The sequence below is a fragment of the Oncorhynchus kisutch genome, linkage group LG6, assembly GCF_002021735.2.
Source record: "Oncorhynchus kisutch isolate 150728-3 linkage group LG6, Okis_V2, whole genome shotgun sequence".
NCBI lineage: Eukaryota > Metazoa > Chordata > Actinopteri > Salmoniformes > Salmonidae > Oncorhynchus > Oncorhynchus kisutch.
This window is the reverse complement of record NC_034179.2, coordinates 12,524,007-12,546,043: the sequence shown is the minus strand read 5'-3', so window position 1 is coordinate 12,546,043 and position 22,037 is coordinate 12,524,007. Positions and strand designations below refer to the sequence as shown.

The window sequence follows — 22,037 nt, the reverse complement described above, 5'->3', positions numbered from 1 at the left end:
AAATATGTGTCTCTAATATGGTCATACATTTGGCAGGAGGTTAGGAAGTGCAGCTCAGTTTCCACCTCATTTTGTGGGCAGTGTGTACATAGCCTGTCTTCTCTTGAGAGCCATGTCTGCCTACGGTGCCCTTTCTCAATAGCAAGGCTATGCTCACCGAGTCTGTACATAGTCAAAGCTTTCCTTAATTTTGGGTCAGTCACAGTGGTCAGGTATTCTGCTGCTGTCTACTCTCTGTGTAGGGCCAAATAGCATTCTAGTTTGCTCTGTTTTTTTGTTAATTCTTTCCAATGTGTCAAGTAATTATCTTTTTGTTTTCTCATGATTTGGTTGGGTCTAATTGTGCTGCTGTTCTGGGGCTCTGTAGGGTGTGTTTGTTTGTGAACAGAGCCCCAGGACCAGCTTGCTTAGGGGACTCTTCTCCAGGTTCATCTCTCTGTAGGTGATGGCTTTGTTGTGGAAGGTTTGGGAATTGCTTCCTTTTAGGTGGTTATAGAATTTAACAGCTCTTTTCTGGATTTTGATAATTAGTGGGTATCGGCCTAATTCTGCTCTGCATGCATCATTTGGTGTTCTACGTTGTACACTGAGGATATTTTTTCAGAATTCTGCATCTCTCTCTCTGTCTCTCTCTCTCTGTCTGTGTATCTCTCTCTCGTTCGTTCGTTCGTTTTGACTGTTGTAATTAGTTTTATTCTAATTGATTGGATGTTCTGGTCCAGGCTTCAGTGTGTTAGTAGAACAGGTTTGTGAACACAGCCCCAGGACCAGCTGGATGAGGGGACTGAGGCTTCAGTGTGTTAGTAGAACAGGTTTGTGAACACAGCCCCAGGACCAGCTGGATGAGGGGACTGAGGCTTCAGTGTGTTAGTAGAACAGGTTTGTGAACACAGCCCCAGGACCAGCTGGATGAGGGGACTGAGGCTTCAGTGTGTTAGTAGAACAGGTTTGTGAACACTGCCCCAGGACCAGCTGGATGAGGGGACACTTTTCTTTGCTTAGCTCTTGGCATTGCAGGGCTTGGTAATGATATGAGAGGAGGTAACTGTATTTTAGATGTTTCCAAAACTTAATTGCTCTTTTTTTTAGGTATTATTAGTGGACATTGGCCTAATTCTGCCCTGTGTGCATTGTTTGTAGTTTTCCTCTGGACATGTAGGAGAATCTTACAGACGTCTGCATGCAGGGTTTCAATGGGGTGTTTGTCCCATTTGGTGAAATCTTGTTTTGCAAGTGGACCCCACACCTCGCTGCCATGAAGTGCAATTGGTTCAATGACTCAATTCGTTTTAGCCAAATTTTAATCGGTATTTGAATTTGTTTAATGGCGCTCAGTTCATTCACTGCCTCATTAAGGTGTCCAGTTGAGCTTATTTTTAAACCTATGTAATTGTAGTGGTGTGCAGTACTCAATATATTTTGTACCAATTGACAACTTTGGTCTAATTCCCTGAGATCTGGATCTTCTCTGGAAAATCATTATTTTAGTATTTTTGGGGTTTACTGCCAGGGCCCAGGTCTGGCAGTACTACTCCAGCAGGTCCAGGCTCTGCTGTAGCCATGTGCTGTGGGTGACAGCAGGCATAGGTCATCTGCAAAGAGCAGGCATTTATCCTCTAAATTGTGAAGACTAACACCAGGGGCTGAGGATTTTTCTAGAATAGTGGCCAATTTGTTGATGTAAATATTGAAGACTGCAGGGCTCAGAGATTGCAACCCTGGCGAAGCCTTTGGTTTAAGAATTCTGTTGTTTTCTTCCCAATTTTAATGCTGCACGTATTGCCAGTATACATTTATTTAATTATGTCATGTTTTACCCCCTACAACACTTTCAATAACTTTGTAGAACAGTCCTGTATACCAAATAGAATCAAATGCTTTTTGGAAGTCTATAAAGCAAGTGTATATTTTGGTATTATTTTGGTGGACATGTTTATCTATCAGGGTGTGTAGGGTGTAAATATGATCAGTTGGGTGATGTTTTGGTATAAATCCAATTAGACTTTTACTCAAGACATTGTGCTTATTAAGGAAGTTTAGAACTCTTACGTTTATAATACTACAGAAAACCTTCACCAGGTTACTGTTAACACAAAAGCCTCTAATTATTAGGGTCAACTTTGTCTCTGTTCTTAAAGATTGGGGTTATGAGTCCAGAAGTGAGGGAAATAACCTACACTCAGGATCAAATTAAACCGTTTTAATACAGCCAATGCAAATGTAACACTAGTGAGTTTGAGCATCTCATTTAGGGTGCCATCAGGTCTGCATGCTTTTTTATATTTGAGGGCATGACGTTTCTTATAGAGCTCCTGGTCAGTAATGGGGGAGTCCAGTTGATTTTGATTGTCCTTTATAGCTTTTTCTAATCCATTCAATTTCTCATGAATTTGGCGTTGTTCTGCATTTGTGTCAATTTGAACGGTGTTGTGGAGTGTCCATATCTCTCTCGCTTTCTACCCTTCCTCATCAACTATCTCCCTTCCTCATTCTCCCTCCATCTTTTTCTCCCTAGCGGAGGAGTGCAGTATCGGTTCTGCCACAGACCTGACAGAGACCAGCAGTATGGTGGATGGAGACTGGACCATGGTGGATGAGAACTTCTCTGCTCTCAGTCTGACCCACTCTGAGCTGGAACACATCTCCATGGAGCTGGCTAACAAGGGACCACACAAGTCCCAGGTCCAGCTACGGTAAGCCTGTCCTGCCACTCATAGACAGGATTTCTACTTCTATTTGACAGCCCAATCAGAGCGACAGAGAGGGTTTACCTTTGAATTATTCCCTTGCTAAGGGAATAATTCAAGAGTTTTATGGTAGCTTGAAGGCATGTACAGCAGAAAGTCTCCAGTTACCACGGAGACGACCTGAACATCTCTTATCAAAGAGAGTATTTATTCTGGGAGATCACATAATAGAACTTCTACATTCAAGACTGTAGAAACAATTTGATTCAGAAGATAAAACACCTTTTTCATTTTCTCAACTTGTTTCTATTACTTTCTAGCACATCCAGCTAACTGACAGAGTTAGCCAACTAGCTACAGTAGCTTTGTAGCCATGGATTGTGCACCTTCCATTAGCTACGTAGCTAGCTGGTGGATGTTTCCCCTTTGAAACCAGGACAGAGGAAAGCAACATTCACCTCCACAAATATTATTTATATTGATATCCATACTGAATGACAGGGGATACCTCTATCCATACTGAATGACAGGGTGATACCTCTATCCATACTGAATGACAGGGGATACCTCTATCCATACTGAATGAAAGGGTGATACCTCTATCCATACTGAATGACAGGGGATACCTCTATCCATACTGAATGACAGGGTGATACCTCTATCCATACTGAATGACAGGGTGATACCTCTATCCATACTGAATGAAAGGGGATACCTCTATCCATACTGAATGAAAGGGGATACCTCTATCCATACTGAATGAAAGGGGATACCTCTATCCATACTGAATGACAGGGGATACCTCTATCCATACTGAATGAAAGGGGATACCTCTATCCATACTGAATGACAGGGGATACCTCTATCCATACTGAATGAAAGGGTGATACCTCTATCCATACTGAATGAAAGGGGATACCTCTATCCATACTGAATGACAGGGGATACCTCTATCCATACTGAATGAAAGGGGATACCTCTATCCATACTGAATGACAGGGGATACCTCTATCCATACTGAATGAAAGGGGATACCTCTATCCATACTGAATGACAGGGGATACCTCTATCCATACTGAATGAAAGGGTGATACCTCTATCCATACTGAATGAAAGGGGATACCTCTATCCATACTGAATGAAAGGGGATACCTCTATCCATACTGAATGAAAGGGGATACCTCTATCCATACTGAATGAAAGGGGATACCTCTATCCATACTGAATGAAAGGGTGATACCTCTATCCATACTGAATGACAGGGGATACCTCTATCCATACTGAATGAAAGGGTGATACCTCTATCCATACTGAATGACAGGGGATACCTCTATCCATACTGAATGAAAGGGGATACCTCTATCCATACTGAATGACAGGGGATACCTCTATCCATACTGAATGAAAGGGTGATACCTCTATCCATACTGAATGAAAAGGGATACCTCTATCCATACTGAATGACAGGGGATACCTCTATCCGTACTGAATGAAAGGGGATACCTCTATCCATACTGAATGAAAGGGGATACCTCTATCCATACTGAATGACAGGGGATACCTCTATCCGTACTGAATGAAAGGGGATACCTCTATCCATACTGAATGAAAGGGGATACCTCTATCCATACTGAATGAAAGGGGATACCTCTATCCATACTGAATGACAGGGGATACCTCTATCCGTACTGAATGAAAGGGGATACCTCTATCCATACTGAATGAAAGGGGATACCTCTATCCATACTGAATGACAGGGGATACCTCTATCCATACTGAATGAAAGGGGATACCTCTATCCATACTGAATGAAAGGGTGATACCTCTATCCATACTGAATGAAAGGGTGATACCTCTATCCATACTGAATGAAAGGGGATACCTCTATCCATACTGAATGAAAGGGGATACCTCTATCCATACTGAATGACAGGGGATACCTCTATCCATACTGAATGAAAGGGGATACCTCTATCCATACTGAATGAAAGGGGATACCTCTATCCATACTGAATGACAGGGGATACCTCTATCCATACTGAATGAAAGGGTGATACCTCTATCCATACTGAATGAAAGGGTGATACCTCTATCCATACTGAATGAAAGGGGATACCTCTATCCATACTGAATGAAAGGGGATACCTCTATCCATACTGAATGAAAGGGGATACCTCTATCCATACTGAATGAAAGGGGATACCTCTATCCATACTGAATGACAGGGGATACCTCTATCCATACTGAATGAAAGGGTGATACCTCTATCCATACTGAATGAAAGGGTGATACCTCTATCCATACTGAATGAAAGGGGATACCTCTATCCATACTGAATGACAGGGGATACCTCTATCCATACTGAAAGAAAGGGGATACCTCTATCCATACTGAATGACAGGGGATACCTCTATCCATACTGAATGAAAGGGGATACCTCTATCCATACTGAATGAAAGGGGATACCTCTATCCATACTGAATGAAAGGGTGATACCTCTATCCATACTGAATGACAGGGGATACCTCTATCCATACTGAATGAAAGGGGATACCTCTATCCATACTGAATGACAGGGGATACCTCTATCCATACTGAATGAAAGGGGATACCTCTATCCATACTGAATGAAAGGGTGATACCTCTATCCATACTGAAAGAAAGGGTGATACCTCTATCCATACTGAATGAAAGGGTGATACCTCTATCCATACTGAATGAAAGGGTGATACCTCTATCCATACTGAAAGAAAGGGTGATACCTCTATCCATACTGAATGAAAGGGTGATACCTCTATCCATACTGAATGAAAGGGTGATACCTCTATCCATACTGAATGAAAGGGTGATACCTCTATCCATACTGAATGAAAGGGTGATACCTCTATCCATACTGAATGAAAGGGTGATACCTCTATCCATACTGAATGAAAGGGTGATACCTCTATCCATACTGAATGAAAGGGTGATACCTCTATCCATACTGAATGAAAGGGGATACCTCTATCCATACTGAATGAAAGGGGATACCTCTATCCATACTGAATGAAAGGGTGATACCTCTATCCATACTGAATGAAAGGGTGATACCTCTATCCATACTGAAAGAAAGGGTGATACCTCTATCCATACTGAATGAAAGGGTGATACCTCTATCCATACTGAATGAAAGGGTGATACCTCTATCCATACTGAATGAAAGGGTGATACCTCTATCCATACTGAATGAAAGGGTGATACCTCTATCCATACTGAAAGAAAGGGTGATACCTCTATCCATACTGAATGAAAGGGGATACCTCTATCCATACTGAATGAAAGGGATACCTCTATCCATACTGAAAGAAAGGGGGATACCTCTATCCATACTGAAAGAAAGGGTGATACCTCTATCCATACTGAATGACAGGGGATACCTCTATCCATACTGAATGAAAGGGTGATACCTCTATCCATACTGAAAGAAAGGGTGATACCTCTATCCATACTGAATGACAGGGGATACCTCTATCCATACTGAATGAAAGGGGATACCTCTATCCGTACTGAATGAAAGGGGATACCTCTATCCATACTGAATGAAAGGGGATACCTCTATCCATACTGAATGAAAGGGTGATACCTCTATCCATACTGAATGAAAGGGGGATACCTCTATCCATACTGAATGAAAGGGGATACCTCTATCCATACGGAATGAAAGGGGATACCTCTATCCATACTGAATGACGCACTTAAAACCTCTCTGGGATATGTGGGACGGTAAGCATCCCACTTGGCCAAAAGCCAGAGAAAATGCAGAGCGCCAAATTCAAATAAATTTCTATAAATATCTAACTTTCATGAAATCACACATGTAAGATACCAAATTAAAGCTTCATGTGTTGTGAATCCAGCCAACATGTTAGATTTCAAAAAAGCTTTTTGGCGAAAGCAAACAATGCTATTATCTGAGGATAGCACCTCCATAAACAAAAGAGAGAACATATTTCAACCCTGCAGGCTCCAATATGTCCCATAAACATCACAAATGGTCCTTTTGTTCGATTAATTCCGTCCATATATATCCAAATGTCCGTTTATTTGGCGAGTTTGATCCAGAAAAACACTGGTTCCAACTTGCGCAACGTGACTACAAAATATCTCAAAAGTTACCTGTAAACTTTGCCAAACATTTCAAACTAGTTTTGTAATACAACTTTAGGTATTTTTTAAAGTAAATAATTGATCAAATTGAAGACGGGATGATCTGTGTTTGTCCTGAAAGGTTTGTCCTCGGGGTTTCGCCTGCTACATAAGTTCTGTTATACTCACAGACATGAATCAAACAGTTTTAGAAACTTCAGAGTGTTTTCTATCCAAATCTACTAATAATATGCATATCTTATCTTTTCATCCAAAATTCCAAATGCTGAGAAGTTTTAAGGGACCTCAGGGGCACCCTTAACTTTTTCATTTCATTTAAGGGAGAAATTTGCCTTAAAATGTTTTGTGCAACTTATTTAAAGTTAAGAACATTTTAAGGGAAAATATGAGGGGAACATTTACTTAAGATGTTTTATGCAAACGGGCCATGTACACAACTTTAACTTCACTACATTCCTAAAGACAATGATGTACTTTTTTACTCCATATATTTTCCCTGATACCCAAAACTACCCATTATGTTTTGAATGCTTGAATGATCAAATTCACACACTTATCAATGAACATCCCTGGTCATCCCTACTGCTTCTGAATCTGGTGCTCACTAAACACAAATGCTTCGTTTGTAAATAATGTCTGAGTGTTGACGTGTGCCCCTGGCTATCTGTAAATTAAATTTGTTTAAAAAATTGGTGCCGTCTGGTTTGCTTAATTTAAGGAATTTGAAATTATTTAAACTTTTTACTTTTGATACTTAAATATATTTTAGCAATTACAATTACTGTTGATAGTTAAGTTTAAAACGAAATACTTTCACACTTCTCCTCAAGCAGTATTTTACTGGGCATTTTTTTTTTTACTTGAGTCATTTTTCTATGAAAGGTATCTTTACTTTTACTCAAGTATGACAATCGAGTACTTTTTTCTACTACTGCTACTAATACTCCTCTACCCCACTTCCCAACCCAACCTAGCTAGACGTATGGCTGCGGTGACATATTTGTTTGTGTCTGTGTGTTGGTTTCATATGTAGGTTTGCGTATATATCTTGTGTGATTTTTGTCAGCCTTAGCTTGTGTATCCTTAGGTATGTTTCCCTGGACTCAGATGAACTAAATGGAGAATCTCCATTGACCATATGCTTCTTAGTGTTGGGCTAAGCTTACTCTGTGTCTGGGAAACCAGTCCCTTATAGACCATGCCTTTTTTATAGCTGATCTCTCTCTGTCCTCAGGTACCTCCTGCATGTGTTCATGGAGGCTGGCTGTCTGGAGTGGTGTGTTGTGATTGGTCTGATCCTGAGAGAGGCCACAGTCATCAAGCAGGTGGTCAACTTCCTGGACAGCCCCGAGGTTCCTCATGAGACCGTCCAGAGTGTCCGCTCCGGCCTGCTAGGGGTCGACGCATGGGCCTCCACAGACTGGTCAGTGTCTCTGTTAGTCTTTGTCGCTCGCTCGGTCTGTCACTCGCTCTGTCTGTCTGTCGCTCACGTACATAGGCCCAATGTCATAATTGTGAAAGGGTTTTCTAATGATCAATCATCCTTTTAAAATTATAAACTTGGATTAGCTAACACAACGTGCCATTGGAACACAGGAGTGATGGTTGCTGATAATGGGCCTCTGTACACCTATGTAGATATTCCATTAAAAATCTACCTTTCACAGCTACAATAGTAATTTACAACATTAACAATGTCTACACTGTATTTCTGATCAATTTGATGTTATTTTAATGGACAAAAAAATGAGCTTTTCTTTCAAAAACAAGGACATAGTGTATATGTTTACAAAAATATATATTTTGGGGGGATTGGAAACAGACAATTACATTGATGGAAGCCACAATATATCTGCATTATTAAAACTGATTTGTATTGATCCAGAACACTAGTGCAACTGTAGTGTAAAGGATGTTACATATTCTATAGCAGCTGTAGCAAGGGCACAGTGAAGTTCATGAATGTTGTGAGCTTGATACAGACTCCCCCTTCTCTCCACTCCCTGTAGCCTGGGCTATAAGCCCTTCCTGAACATGATCCGGCCCCAGCTACAGAAGCTCATAGAGACTTCTGTAGAGCAGATCCAGCCTGAAGCCTTCCTGCCAGGGTCTTCCAACTCGAAGCTGGCTGAGCCCCAGCCCGGAGGCCCCAGTGCGGAAGACAGTAGGGGGCCTGCTCTCCTGGGTCTGGCCCTTCCTTTGGAGCCCCCTGGGGGGTTAGGGACAGAGGACGGCGGAGTTCCAGAGGAGCAGGAGGAACAGGCGGTGGACGAGGGGGTGTACGACTGCACTCTGTCCTGACATGCCCAGTCCTGACCTGAGTCATGTTCATTAGGCACCAAACGGAAGAAAATGGACTGAAACAGGGAGGGACTGACTATATTGACTTAAACTTTTTTGCTACGGTAAACCCTGATGAATACAGCCCTTTTCTGACCTCTGACCTTGCTGGGCGGGCGTGATGGGACACGGGATGAGGAAGAGAGACACTGGAAGTCTCAGACTAAACTCTGTGTGTCTGGAACCAGTTTGTTGACTGACGTGGACTCTGATATTTTCCATTGTGTGTGAGACTGTGTGTCGTGGTATTGTGTGTATTACTACACTGTGTGTGTAACATTTGGAAGCCTCAAACGCAAGAGGACATTCTCTCCAGTCCGGATACTTGTCCATCCCGGTGGTGGAGCAGGGTCAGTGAGTGAGTGAATGAGTGGGCTCTTGTGTTTTAAGAGTGTCAGTATTGTCCAGTTGATTATGGAGTTGAGTCATTGCAGACATCGTTAGTCAGGACACAGCCGATTCATAACAACAAAAAAATCTTACCTAAAAATATAGATATGATCGATGACGTGCTTCTAACCTCCTATTTATTTTGCTCCACGTAAACATTTTTTATTAAAGAGATTTGCCCACAGACAAGAGTTTACCAAACTGAGTTTGGGCTAGTCAGGCTTTATTCTGGGACTAAAGCAGGCAGTTTGTGTTGCAAGTTAGCATTTTACCAAAATATGCTTTTCAGATCAGAGAAATGCTGTCTGGGCTATAGTGTCTAGATAAACATTTCAGATTGCCATGATGATGTGCTGGGCAAGAAGCATCCGGGTTATTGTCTGTCAGACCTGTCACATATTAAGCTTAATTGGCTCATTCCACATTACAGAAAGTTCAACCTATAACTGTATATTTTTGTCACAGTTTGTGTAACTGAGTTCAGATATAACTTTTTGCAATCGCCCCTGAAATCAACTATGTGCTGGACAAGTTCTGAGATGCACTGAATGAAGTGTGTGTGTGTGTTACCTCCTACTGTACCATGGATTTAAAGACATTTACTGATGCCTTGGTCAATTATGTAATATTATTCTACAACATTACTTTATGAGACGATGTCAGTCCCCTCACTAAGATATTAAAGACTAGTGTGAGAATTCTGTTGGTGGAGAGAGAAGACGTGTGTGATGACCTGGATTGGAGGTGAATGATCTTGACGAGGGCCTGACCAGGCCTCAACCAAACCATGACTGACTCCTGAAGGGAGAATCTACCATTCTCTGAGGACAAACCACATTATTATGGCCATCCTGACCTGCGTCTTTACACACATGCTTTTGGATTGGCTCTAGAATTGATGTATTACTGTTCAGTTGGCTTCCGTCATGCTGGAGGATCCAAACTGAGACAAACTATATTCATAATTCACTTTGTGTTGATGTCATGCCAGGGATCATTTTTATTTGCCCCATTTTTAAATAGATAAAAGACCAACTGATGCACACTTTAGTGTTAATTCATTGTCACATTTCAGTATCGTTTTCTTAAGGTAGGATTGTGTTGGTCTCTACTTAGCAATGGCTGTGGAGTTGAATAGGTCCTATACTATTTAATGTATTCTGACATTGTTTCTATAAGAATTTAAGTCTGTAAGGGCTTGGTTGTTATCACCATGGTAACATGGCAGTAACATACCAAAATCTCGATCATGTAAAACTGAAAACATCTCCAACACTGACGCTGCTTTCAGAAGCAGCTCCTGTGTGTATGATGTGGAACAGTAAAGACTAAGTACAGTATCCTCACATGGAATCTTTTATGATCGTCAGTATTATTATTTATTGGTTGTGGTGTTATTGCGAATGGGAAAATGTTAGCCTTCATTATTCATTCAAATTGTTTTATTTCGGCTATATCAAAGCAACTAAACAAGAACTCTTTGCTTTTGCCTCAACTTGTACTGTAGTCGTTCTCAGGCCCTGCGCCCAGGTCAATATCCTGTCACCTGACCAGCACAGAGCTCTCAGGCCCAGGTCAATATCCTGTCACCTGACCAGCATAGAGCTCTCTCAGGCCCAGGTCAATATCCCGCCACCTGACCAGCATAGAGCTCTCTCAGGCCCAGCGCCCAGGTCAATATCCCGCCACCTGACCAGCACAGAGCTCTCAGGACCAGGTCAATATCCCGCCACCTGACCAGCACAGAGCTCTCAGGCCCAGGTCAATATCCCGCCACCTGACCAGCACAGAGCTCTCAGGCCCAGGTCAATATCCCGCCACCTGACCAGCACAGAGCTCTCAACCTTCAAACGGGAATCAATGGTGAAACAGCCACATCCATTTGTGATTTTACAACAACGGTTACTAATTTTTCCCCCTCTGACATCATTGCACACGTGACAGACGAGCTTAATATGTACTGCCTTGTTTTCACCATGCTGCACGACGCTCCTCAGCAACAACGGTGGTGGGGCGGCCAGTGGCGCCACCCTACTGCAGATGTAATCTTTAACAGCCGGCAAAACTCTGGCTCCTATCCACAAAGCAACTGAGTACGAACGCTGATCTAGGAACAGGGCCCTGTGTATTCATTGAGCTCTAAATGGAAATACTGGTCCTAGATCAGCTGTTTCTCCAGACAATTGTTAGTGCTCTGTGAACACAGCGGTTTTCTTTACTGTGTGTATTCTATATTAGCTAGGTTCAGTACATGAATGGTCTCTACTTACTTACAGTACATCACTGTTAAACTGTGCAATTCTGAAACATTGCTTTGTTTCAGCTTTTTTTTAAATGTGTATTTACATTCAGTTCCACATGTTTTACTGTCACTCATACCAACCAAAATATTTGTATTTTAAACATTATTTTGCTGCAGCTCAGTGCTTTTAGTTTTAAACATTTTGCCTCCGCTCACTGTGCTTGTAGTTTGTATTTTTAAACATTTTGCTTCAGCTCACTGTGCTTGTAGTTTGTATTTGCCTCTATTCTGATTCTATTCTTATGCAGCGTTGTTTTTACGAGAACGTTTTGGCCGTGACTGTACACTAGCCTGAGTCCCAGACTGGTTCGTGCCGACAGACTGTTCCAACTCCATTTCTGTCATTGTCATGTTGGCAAGACGGCACAAACAGAACTGGGACGCAAGTTAACTACACAGCATCGATGTGCTTCTATACCATCTGTCCTCTGCTGCCAGTACAGTAGCTTACTGTCTGCTGTCAAGCCCACAACAAACCCCAGCTGTGAAGTTTACCTAACGTAATAAGGTTGTTGGCTAACCAAAGACATGTTCTGAGGCCTTGGGTCAACGTGACTTGAGTGCTTGTATATGCAGAGGTATAACCCCTCTGATGAAAGATAGAGCCATTGCTGCTCAAACACATTTTTCAGTTAGTACTTAAGACAGTTTATCGATATTCTGATTATACACGTTACATGTTTCCATCTGAGGACTAGAAGTCTGTCGTTGAGGAAAAGCACGATGACAGCGGTACTCTTTTCATACAAAATCTGTATGAAGGACGTCTTTGTTTTCCTTCATATTGTAAAGAATAGCATATCTGACGCAGTAACATTCCCTGGGTCACGATAGGTGGACATCTTCAATGCCGTGTACAGTATAGATACTGTTTCTTCTACAATTTGCCTTTTATACTCATTTTGGTTTTCAAATTTTTCCTGTACATAAACAATAAATTATTTTTTTAAACCAAGGCCATTTTATTTGTATTTCCTGCATTACCATTGATATTTAATTTTTGTTAAAGACAACTAAAAGCAACATGTATTACATCACTGGACACAAGTGTTCATTTCAAGTTTATTTTTGTAATCAAAATACCCTGTTACACAATTCCCCAAATCAACCATGTTAATCCCACCTGGGATTACATTACTGATTTTTAAAAAGGTTAGATGTAACCCTCCCAGTTGACAAATTAATAAAATAAAAAATTACAAAAGTATGATTGCTTTTAAATAATTTACATGTTATACAAAACTGCACTTTATTCAGTGACCCAAGAGTACACTGCAGTTAAAATAGGCATAGATACTGCAGGTGAGTTGCATCGAACATGTCCCAGCAAACACTCAATCACTCAAACGTGGATGCATTTCAGTTACCACTTTTCCAACTGAAGTGCAGGTAACTGTTTCCTTTATTCAGGCATATTAAAGAATTTAAGAAAAGTAGATCCTTTCTCACAATCATTCTACAAAATAAAAATTTGAGACCCATAAACGGTTTCAATGAAATGTTTCACCTTAATATTGGTATTGAAAAAGGACGAGGCTCGAGAAATGTCAGTATCATATTTACAGTAACAATGTTTTATGATGTTTGCTTGAATTGAGTGGGGATTTATGCCAGGATTCAATCTGATCGCGTTTTGGCAGCAATGCACCATTTGAATGGAAATGCATTATTGAAGCAACGTGTATGTAGCCAGCGTTTACCACGAACGAGTGAACATTCCCGACAAGGTGCGATCGGATTGATTCCCTGCATTACTTTGTTTGTGAAATCATAAATGTTATGATAAATGACTGCATAAGAAAAGTTTGACAGTACTGACAAATGTCATTACCATAAACCATAAATCACTTTACAATTTCAGAGCATAAGCAGCAACACAGTTATGTTGAAATCCATACAAAACATGAAGTTATATTTTTAAGAAGGCAGTGTACAGTACGCTTGAGTCAACGGGAAGGTTTGGGGTAGTGAACCTGAACATTCGTCACCAATCATTTTGTAATTACAGAATCAGGACCTACGGGGATATTTCTTTACCTAAATTACAGATCCCACCATACTTGATATAAATAAATCAATTGATTTTATTAAACGTTTAAATTACACCTGTATATTTGTTCCATCCATCAGGCCTGAGCTGTTGATATACCTCTGATTAAGGTGGCTGCCTATTCCCTGTATAGTGCACTACTTTTATACGGCTCTGGTCAAAAGCAGCCAATAGGGTGCAAGTTCAGGCATAAACAAAACTTCATTAAAGATGCCACTAGCTAAAGGTCTTTAGACGTGTGCTCGTTAGTTTCCTCCTTTCCTCTCATGAAAAACATCACCTTGTGTTCATCATGCAAATTTAAGAGTATAATTGGTTGTGTTTTTCACCACAGGTGCACCACAGTGATGGATATGACAAATCGTTTTTTTAAACCCTTAAAACTACATAATTTACTAAATGTTGCTGTACAATCCTGCTAAGACCATTTTATTTTTTTTACAGGTAAGTGCATGTGGCAAGAACCCCTTATGTCTTTAAGATGCATGACGCCAACCGATCCCTCTAGCCTACAACCATGTGGCATTCTAGAACCTAGAAAGCACATTAGTTTGGTTCCATCCTTTCACCTGCTCAGAGAGGACGCATCGCTGGATTCAAAACAAGGCGACTGTTCAACACAAACTGGTACTAGCCACAGCAGTGTAGTCCAAGAGACTGCCCAAATCAACACTCCAGTTGCCTAGTAACAATCCTTATCAAACCTCAAGTACTGGTCAGTCTTCACAAAACCCCAAATACCTACTTCATAGAGGTAACACATCGAGCCATCGCTGAGAACCATGAAGTGGGCTGCACGATATGGGGAAAAAAACGGAATTGCGATAAACACTTGGGTGAACTGTTGTAATCAAATAAAATGTGCTGCTTGAGTAACGGGGTGGGGGTTGGTGTGGAAAGCAGGAGAGACGACAGTAAACTATTAGCCGCGTTTAACAACCGTTCCGTTTCAAAATATTGCGAATTATATTAATTATGAAGACTTTACCATGCAGGTACAGAGAAAATAGCATGGCTTTATTCATAAAGTAGGAGTACTGATCTCAGATCAGGTCCCCCTCTATCCATTTAATTTTATTTGTTATGACCTAAAAGGCTAAACTAATCCTGTAGCAGCACTCTGACTCTTTATGAACACAGACCCTGCGCAACCTGTGTTCGCAGGAGCTGCTGTCCTGCAATCAAACACCATGATGTTCTAAACCGGGTTGGGGGTCAATTCAGGAACTATGTGCAAGAGTCTGACCCACTCACCGCAGGCTTCAACCATCGGAATAAACTTATCAGAACACCAGAAAGGGTGTTGTCCGTCTGTTTTATGACATCAGCAACTAGTATTATAATATCCCACTAAAATATTGATATACACCTTGCACATGTTGGGCAAAAACACACCATGTGAAATAGGATTTTTTTTTTAAACCCATTTGACTGTTCAACTGTTAACAGGAAGTACCATTGATGAGGGACATCAGTAGGACAAAATTAATTGGAGTTGGTGAGGTGTTTTGAAAAAGCTCCACAGCATTAAAACAACTGCCTTGTTGCAGTTGTTTAGAGGTTAGAGCACTGTGGTTCAGAGTTTGAGGAAAATGTAAAAAGCACCATTAGTTTATGACTGAGTTGAAGAGAACCAAACTATCTAAACCAGTGTGTTTCTTGATGGACAGAAAATACGTTTAAAATCGCAATACCCAGCTAAATTATTTATTAATTCAGTGATGAGTTAATTGCATTTCTATTTTCGACATTGCCATCACTCGTTAAAACAAGTCAAAATATCCTTGCACATTAGCGAGCTCACCGTAAGTAAATCACACTACTGGAACAATTAAATCCTGTTCACCTTTTTTTGTTTGTTTCTTATTTAAAATGTAAAAACATGAAACGGTTCATTTTGTAAGGAAAAAACACTGTAGCCTTTTAACTGAAATAGTGAGTGACGCTGAAGACCTCGTGCTTGTTGACAGAGATGGAACATGCAAGGCCATACATGCAAAACAGTTTGTCAGAGAGCGAGAAGAAAAATAGTTTTTATTTTTTAAACGACCTATTTACCCTCATCCCCACAATAAAGGAACTCTACTGAACACTGGTTGACCGTTCCCAAGTCCTACTGTTACTGTTTATAAGGACCGTTCCCAAGTCCTACTGTTACTGTTTATAAGGACCGTTCCCAAGTCCTACTGTTACTGTTTATAAGGACCGTTCCCTAGTCCTACTGTGACTATTTATAAGGACCGTTCCCTAGTCCTGTGACTGTTTATAAGGACCGTTCCCAAGTCCTACTGTTACTGTTTATAAGGACCGTTCCCAAGTCCTACTGTTACTGTTTATAAGGACCGTTCCCAAGTCCTACTGTTACTGTTTATAAGGACCGTTCCCAAGTCCTACTGTTACTGTTTATAAGGACCGTTCCCTAGTCCTACTGTGACTATTTATAAGGACCGTTCCCTAGTCCTGTGACTGTTTATAAGGACCGTTCCCAAGTCCTACTGTTACTGTTTATAAGGACCGTTCTCTAGTTCTACTGTGACTATTTATAAGGACCGTTCCCTAGTCCTGTGACTATTTATAAGGACCGTTCCCTAGTCCTACTGTTACTGTTTATAAGGACCGTTCCCTAGTCCTACTGTTACTGTTTATAAGGACCGTTCCCTAGTCCTACTGTTACTGTTTATAAGGACCGTTCCCTAGTCCTACTGTTACTGTTTATAAATAATGTTGCTTTAATGTCCCTCCTGTTAGCTATTGACACAGTGATGGTCGGGTCTCTCAAATGTGTGTGTGGAAGCAGGCCCAACAACGGGCCCAGTATTTCAAGTATGGGTAAATGTGGTAGGTGCCTCCCAGTGTGTGTACATCTGATAGGCCTAGGTGTCAGTATCGGTACATGTGATAGGTGGAGACCCAGGAAGAGGGGAAGGCCCATTTAGGGAACCTCTTCAGCATGTCCTCTAGCTGAACAGTCCTCTGGTCCTCTCCAAAGAAGTAATGAGATGAGATGGCTACTGAGATCATTCCCTCTGGGCCTGACGGATCCTCTTCTCTGGGAGGCTGGAGAGGAGAAATATATATATATATACATATTAAAACACACAATCATATATGGACAGTGTTTCCCCTATATTCCCAAATCGTTGCCGCCACTCCAACAAATGATTTATTTCATTTTCAGTGTAAACCAAAGACTAACACCAAGTAAGTAGAAAATATAATTGACCAACATATTTTTTAAATAAGATCATCTTTGAGAACTAACAACCGCCAAAATAAAAACTAGACAGCCAGGGAGAATCTGAAATAAAAAAATGTCATGCATACTCCCAGTCGATATTCACGTCATAAGATCCCCTAGACCACGCCCACCAATCAGTCTTTCCAATTGATTCCCCTGAAAAAGAGCCAACTTCTTCGTTGATTTTTAAATCATACAGAAATCTAAAAACTGCAATGTACTTCAAACCAGGTCAAAAATCCCAAAACTCTAGTTTTCTCTGCTCCCACATAGGGAAGTAGAGCCTGTGGGCAGAGCCCTGTGGCTTCAGGCTATTCGGCGTGGGAGAGTCAGGGAATTGTGGGGACCCGGTGTCCAAGTACACGTAGCTATGTGTGTGGAAAACATTTCCTCACAGAGGTAAGCACTACTTGTAGCTGTACAATCTGTTTGTGTAGTTAGTCTTGGCTAGCTAGCTAGAGGCTAGCACACACGTGGATAGCACCGTCATGAGATGGGGCATGAGGGTTGCTTTACAATATTATTAGCGAGAATCAGGCAATGTTGAAAAGTCCTCTTTAGATATGTACTTTTCTTCAATTGAATTTTGTATTTGACTAAAACATGCAGTCAACAAGAAAGTTGTTTGAAAAAGGTAATTTTGGGGTAGCAACATTCTATCGAATACAGACGGAGTCCCCATTGATTGTGTTATGTTTGAGTCACTCAGATAGCATAAGCCATGGCAAAATGTGTAAAATTGCAGGAAATTAGCTTTAAAACTGCACATTTCCTCTCAGCTCCGTGGCAATATGTGTAGAATTCTAGAAAATAATGCCACAACATTTGTTGTCACTCGGGAAATATGCCTGGGGTGAGAAGAAATAACAGCAAGCATAGGCTTGGATCACGACATAACAGACGTCGTAAAGCAATGGAATCATTACAGACCAAGTAGTCCTACTAAACAACGCCAAGTCGACAGACTAAAAAAACCATAATGGCCTCAGCAAAGTCGACCAGGATATAACTAGATTAAACAACAATCAATAGCTACGGATTCTGATTCATACACGATGTTTGGAGAAAGGGAGACTTGTGCCCTGAGACAAGTGACTGAGTGAAACAGGGCCGCAATCTGTCTGGGGAGATGATAGCGGCTTGTTCTAATCCAATCATTGCAGCAGGTTCAACCGATACCCCGCCTGTTTCTTTACAGACAAAAGAACTAGCCAATAGTTGTTCAGAGTGAAAGAGATGTGTTCTGGCAGCTGAAAAATACTTTTGCCAATCATGGATAATTACAAAAAGATACTAATCGTATTCTGAAAATTCTCCATATCTATTACGATACTTGTTTTGTCCGAGTACTCGGCAAACCCCTAGTACACTGTACACAAACACACTGTCCACAAAGACAAGCATTCCTCCAAAGGCTCGTGCACAAATTCTTCTGAAGCTTTTGAAAGTACACTGTGCATTAAATCCAAGCTTGCAATGAAAAAAGGAATGTGTTAATTAAGGTGCTAACCCAGCAGGTAAAACTGATGGCATGACATTATCCCAACCAGCTTTGCCTATTTGGAATCCTAAATCTATAATATTCTGTACCTGTATTTCGAACCAGAAGTTCCAGGCGGGGGCATCCAGGCCGTGGGAGTAGAATATAAAGTACTCTCCAGCCAGGTGGTACTGGGGAACACCATCCCCAAACGACCAGCTGGACAGAGAGGCCCCTTGGTGGGGTCTCAGGTAGAGGGACATGTGGCTGGGACCTGGGGGACGGACATAGTCACACACAATGCATGTCACAAACTATGGTTCCTAGACAATGCCTTTTCTCACACAACATTTGGAGAGAGGGACAAGGATTGGAGTAACGGACCCTACAGCAGGTAGTGATAGATAATTGGAGTAATGGATCCTACAGCAGGTAGTGATAGATAATTGGAGTAATGGATCCTACAGCAGGTAGTGATAGAGGATTGGATCCTACAGCAGGTAGTGATAGAGGATTGGATCCTACAGCAGGTAGTGATAGAGGATTGGATCCTACAGCAGGTAGTGATAGAGGATTGGATCCTACAGCAGGTAGTGATAGAGGATTGGATCCTACAGCAGGTAGTGATAGAGGATTGGAGTAACAGACCCTACAGCAGGTAGTGATAGAGGATTGGATCCTACAGCAGGTAGTGATAGAGGATTGGAGTAATGGACCCTACAGCAGGTAGTGATAGAGGATTGGATCCTACAGCAGGTAGTGATAGAGGATTGGAGTAATGGACCCTACAGCAGGTAGTGATAGAGGATTGGATCCTACAGCAGGTAGTGATAGAGGATTGGAGTAATGGACCCTACAGCAGGTAGTGATAGAGGATTGGAGTAATGGATCCTACAGCAGGTAGTGATAGAGGATTGGATCCTACAGCAGGTAGTGATAGAGGATTAGAGTAATGGACCCTACAGCAGGTAGTGATGGAGGATTGGAGTAATGGACCCTACAGTGCCTTCAGAAAGTATTCACACCCCGTGACTTTTTCCATATTTTGTTGTGTTACTAATTGTCATTTTTCTGTCAACGATCTACTCAAAACACTGTCAGTGAAAAAACAACAATTCTAACATTTGTTAAAAAAAATATATATATATATAAACATATATATATATATATATAAACATATATATATATATATATTTATTATAATCCTGATTAGATTAGATATGTAGTCAACCCCCTGAGTCAATAGATGTTAGAATCACCTTTGGAAGTCTAAGAGCTTTACACACCTGGATTGTGCAACATTTGCCCATTATTCTTTTTTTAATATTTTTATTCACTGCTCGACTGAGGGACCTTACAGATACTGTAATTGTATGTTTGGTGTACAGAGATGGGGTATTCATTTAAAAATCATGTTAAATGCTATTATTGCACAGAGAGAGTCTGTGCAACTTATTATGTGACTTGTTAAGCACCTTTTTACTCCTGTGCTTATTTAGGCTTGCCTTAAACAAAGGGGTTGAATACTTATTGACTCAAGACATCATAGCTTTTAATTTTTAATAATTCAGTAAACATTTAGAAAAACATAATTCCACATTGACATTATGGGGAATTGTGTGTAGGCCAGTGACAAGCCATCTCAATTTAAATTCAGGCTGAAACAACAAGATGTGTAAGAAGTCAACGGGTGGGAATACGTTCTGAAGGCACTGTAGCGGTAGAGGATGAAGGGTCGTCATTGTAAAATAAGAATTTGTTCTTAACTTACTTGCCTAGTTAAATAAAGGTTCAATTTTTTTTAAATACCATGTGTTCAATGTTCATACAGTGCCTTGCGAAAGTATTCGGCCCCCTTGAACTTTGCGACCTTTTGCCACATTTCAGGCTTCAAACATAAAGATATAAAACTGTATTTTTTTGTGAAGAATCAACAACAAGTGGGACACAATCATGAAGTGGAACGACATTTATTGGATATTTCAAACTTTTTTAACAAATCAAAAACAGAAAAATTGGGCGTGCAAAATTATTCAGCCCCTTTACTTTCAGTGCAGCAAACTCTCTCCAGAAGTTCAGTGAGGATCTCTGAATGATCCAATGTTGACCTAAATGACTAATGATGATAAATACAATCCATCTGTGTGTAATCAAGTCTCCGTATAAATGCACCTGCACTGTGATAGTCTCAGAGGTCTGTTAAAAGCGCAGAGAGCATCATGAAGAACAAGGAACACACCAGGCAGGTCCGAGATACTGTTGTGAAGAAGTTTAAAGCCGGATTTGGATACAAAAAGATTTCCCAAGCTTTAAACATCCCAAGGAGCACTGTGCAAGCGATAATATTGAAATGGAAGGAGTATCAGACCACTGCAAATCTACCAAGACCTGGCCGTCCCTCTAAACTTTCAGCTCATACAAGGAGAAGACTGATCAGAGATGCAGCCAAGAGGCCCATGATCACTCTGGATGAACTGCAGAGATCTACAGCTGAGGTGGGAGACTCTGTCCATAGGACAACAATCAGTCGTATATTGCACAAATCTGGCCTTTATGGAAGAGTGGCAAGAAGAAAGCCATTTCTTAAAGATATCCATAAAAAAGTGTTGTTTAAAGTTTGCCACAAGCCACCTGGGAGACACACCAAACATGTGGAAGAAGGTGCTCTGGTCAGATGAAACCAAAATTGAACTTTTTGGCAACAATGCAAAACGTTATGTTTGGCGTAAAAGCAACACAGCTCATCACCCTGAACACACCATCCCCACTGTCAAACATGGTGGTGGCAGCATCATGGTTTGGGCCTGCTTTTCTTCAGCAGGGACAGGGAAGATGGTTAAAATTGATGGGAAGATGGATGGAGCCAAATACAGGACCATTCTGGAAGAAAACCTGATGGAGTCTGCAAAAGACCTGAGACTGGGACAGAGATTTGTCTTCCAACAAGACAATGATCCAAAACATAAAGCAAAATCTACAATGGAATGGTTCAAAAATAAACATATCCAGGTGTTAGAATGGCCAAGTCAAAGTCCAGACCTGAATCCAATCGAGAATCTGTGGAAAGAACTGAAAACTGCTGTTCAAATGCTCTCCATCCAACCTCACTGAGCTCGAGCTGTTTTGCAAGGAGGAATGGGAAAAAAATTCAGTCTCTCGATGTGCAAAACTGATAGAGACATACCCCAAGCAACTTACAGCTGTAATCGCAGCAAAAGGTGGCGCTACAAAGTTTTAACTTAAGGGGGCTGAATAATTTTGCACGCCCAATTTTTCCGTTTTTGATTTGTTAAAAAAGTTTGAAAAATCCAATAAATGTCGTTCCACTTCATGATTGTGTCCCACTTGTTGTTGATTTTTCACAAAAAAATACAGTTTTATATCTTTATGTTTGAAGCCTGAAA

The 22,037-nt window shown here is 41.0% G+C and overlaps 2 protein-coding genes across 6 annotated transcripts in view; one reads left to right on the top strand and one right to left on the bottom strand.

The window, feature by feature from the left end:
* Positions 1–14,265, top strand: part of LOC109892333 (RAB6A-GEF complex partner protein 1) — a 99,662-nt gene extending 85,397 nt beyond the window's left edge. For 4 of the 5 annotated variants that reach the window (XM_031826207.1, XM_031826206.1, XM_031826208.1 and 1 more), the window contains 3 exons: positions 2,516–2,693; positions 8,068–8,256; positions 8,843–14,265. In XM_031826207.1, the coding sequence (XP_031682067.1) occupies positions 2,516–2,693; positions 8,068–8,256; positions 8,843–9,134 (659 nt within the window). In that variant the 3' untranslated portion in view covers positions 9,135–14,265. The remainder of the gene's footprint in view (positions 1–2,515; positions 2,694–8,067; positions 8,257–8,842) is intronic. The other variant, XR_004210184.1, reaches the window with a different exon arrangement.
* The window catches only part of LOC109893628 (endoplasmic reticulum metallopeptidase 1), a 43,986-nt gene continuing 34,980 nt past the window's right edge, over positions 13,032–22,037 (bottom strand). The window contains exons 15-16 of the mRNA XM_031826210.1: positions 18,744–18,907; positions 13,032–16,972 (exon numbers count right to left, since the gene is read on the bottom strand). Of these exons, the coding sequence (XP_031682070.1) occupies positions 16,796–16,972; positions 18,744–18,907 (341 nt within the window). The 3' untranslated portion in view covers positions 13,032–16,795. The remainder of the gene's footprint in view (positions 16,973–18,743; positions 18,908–22,037) is intronic.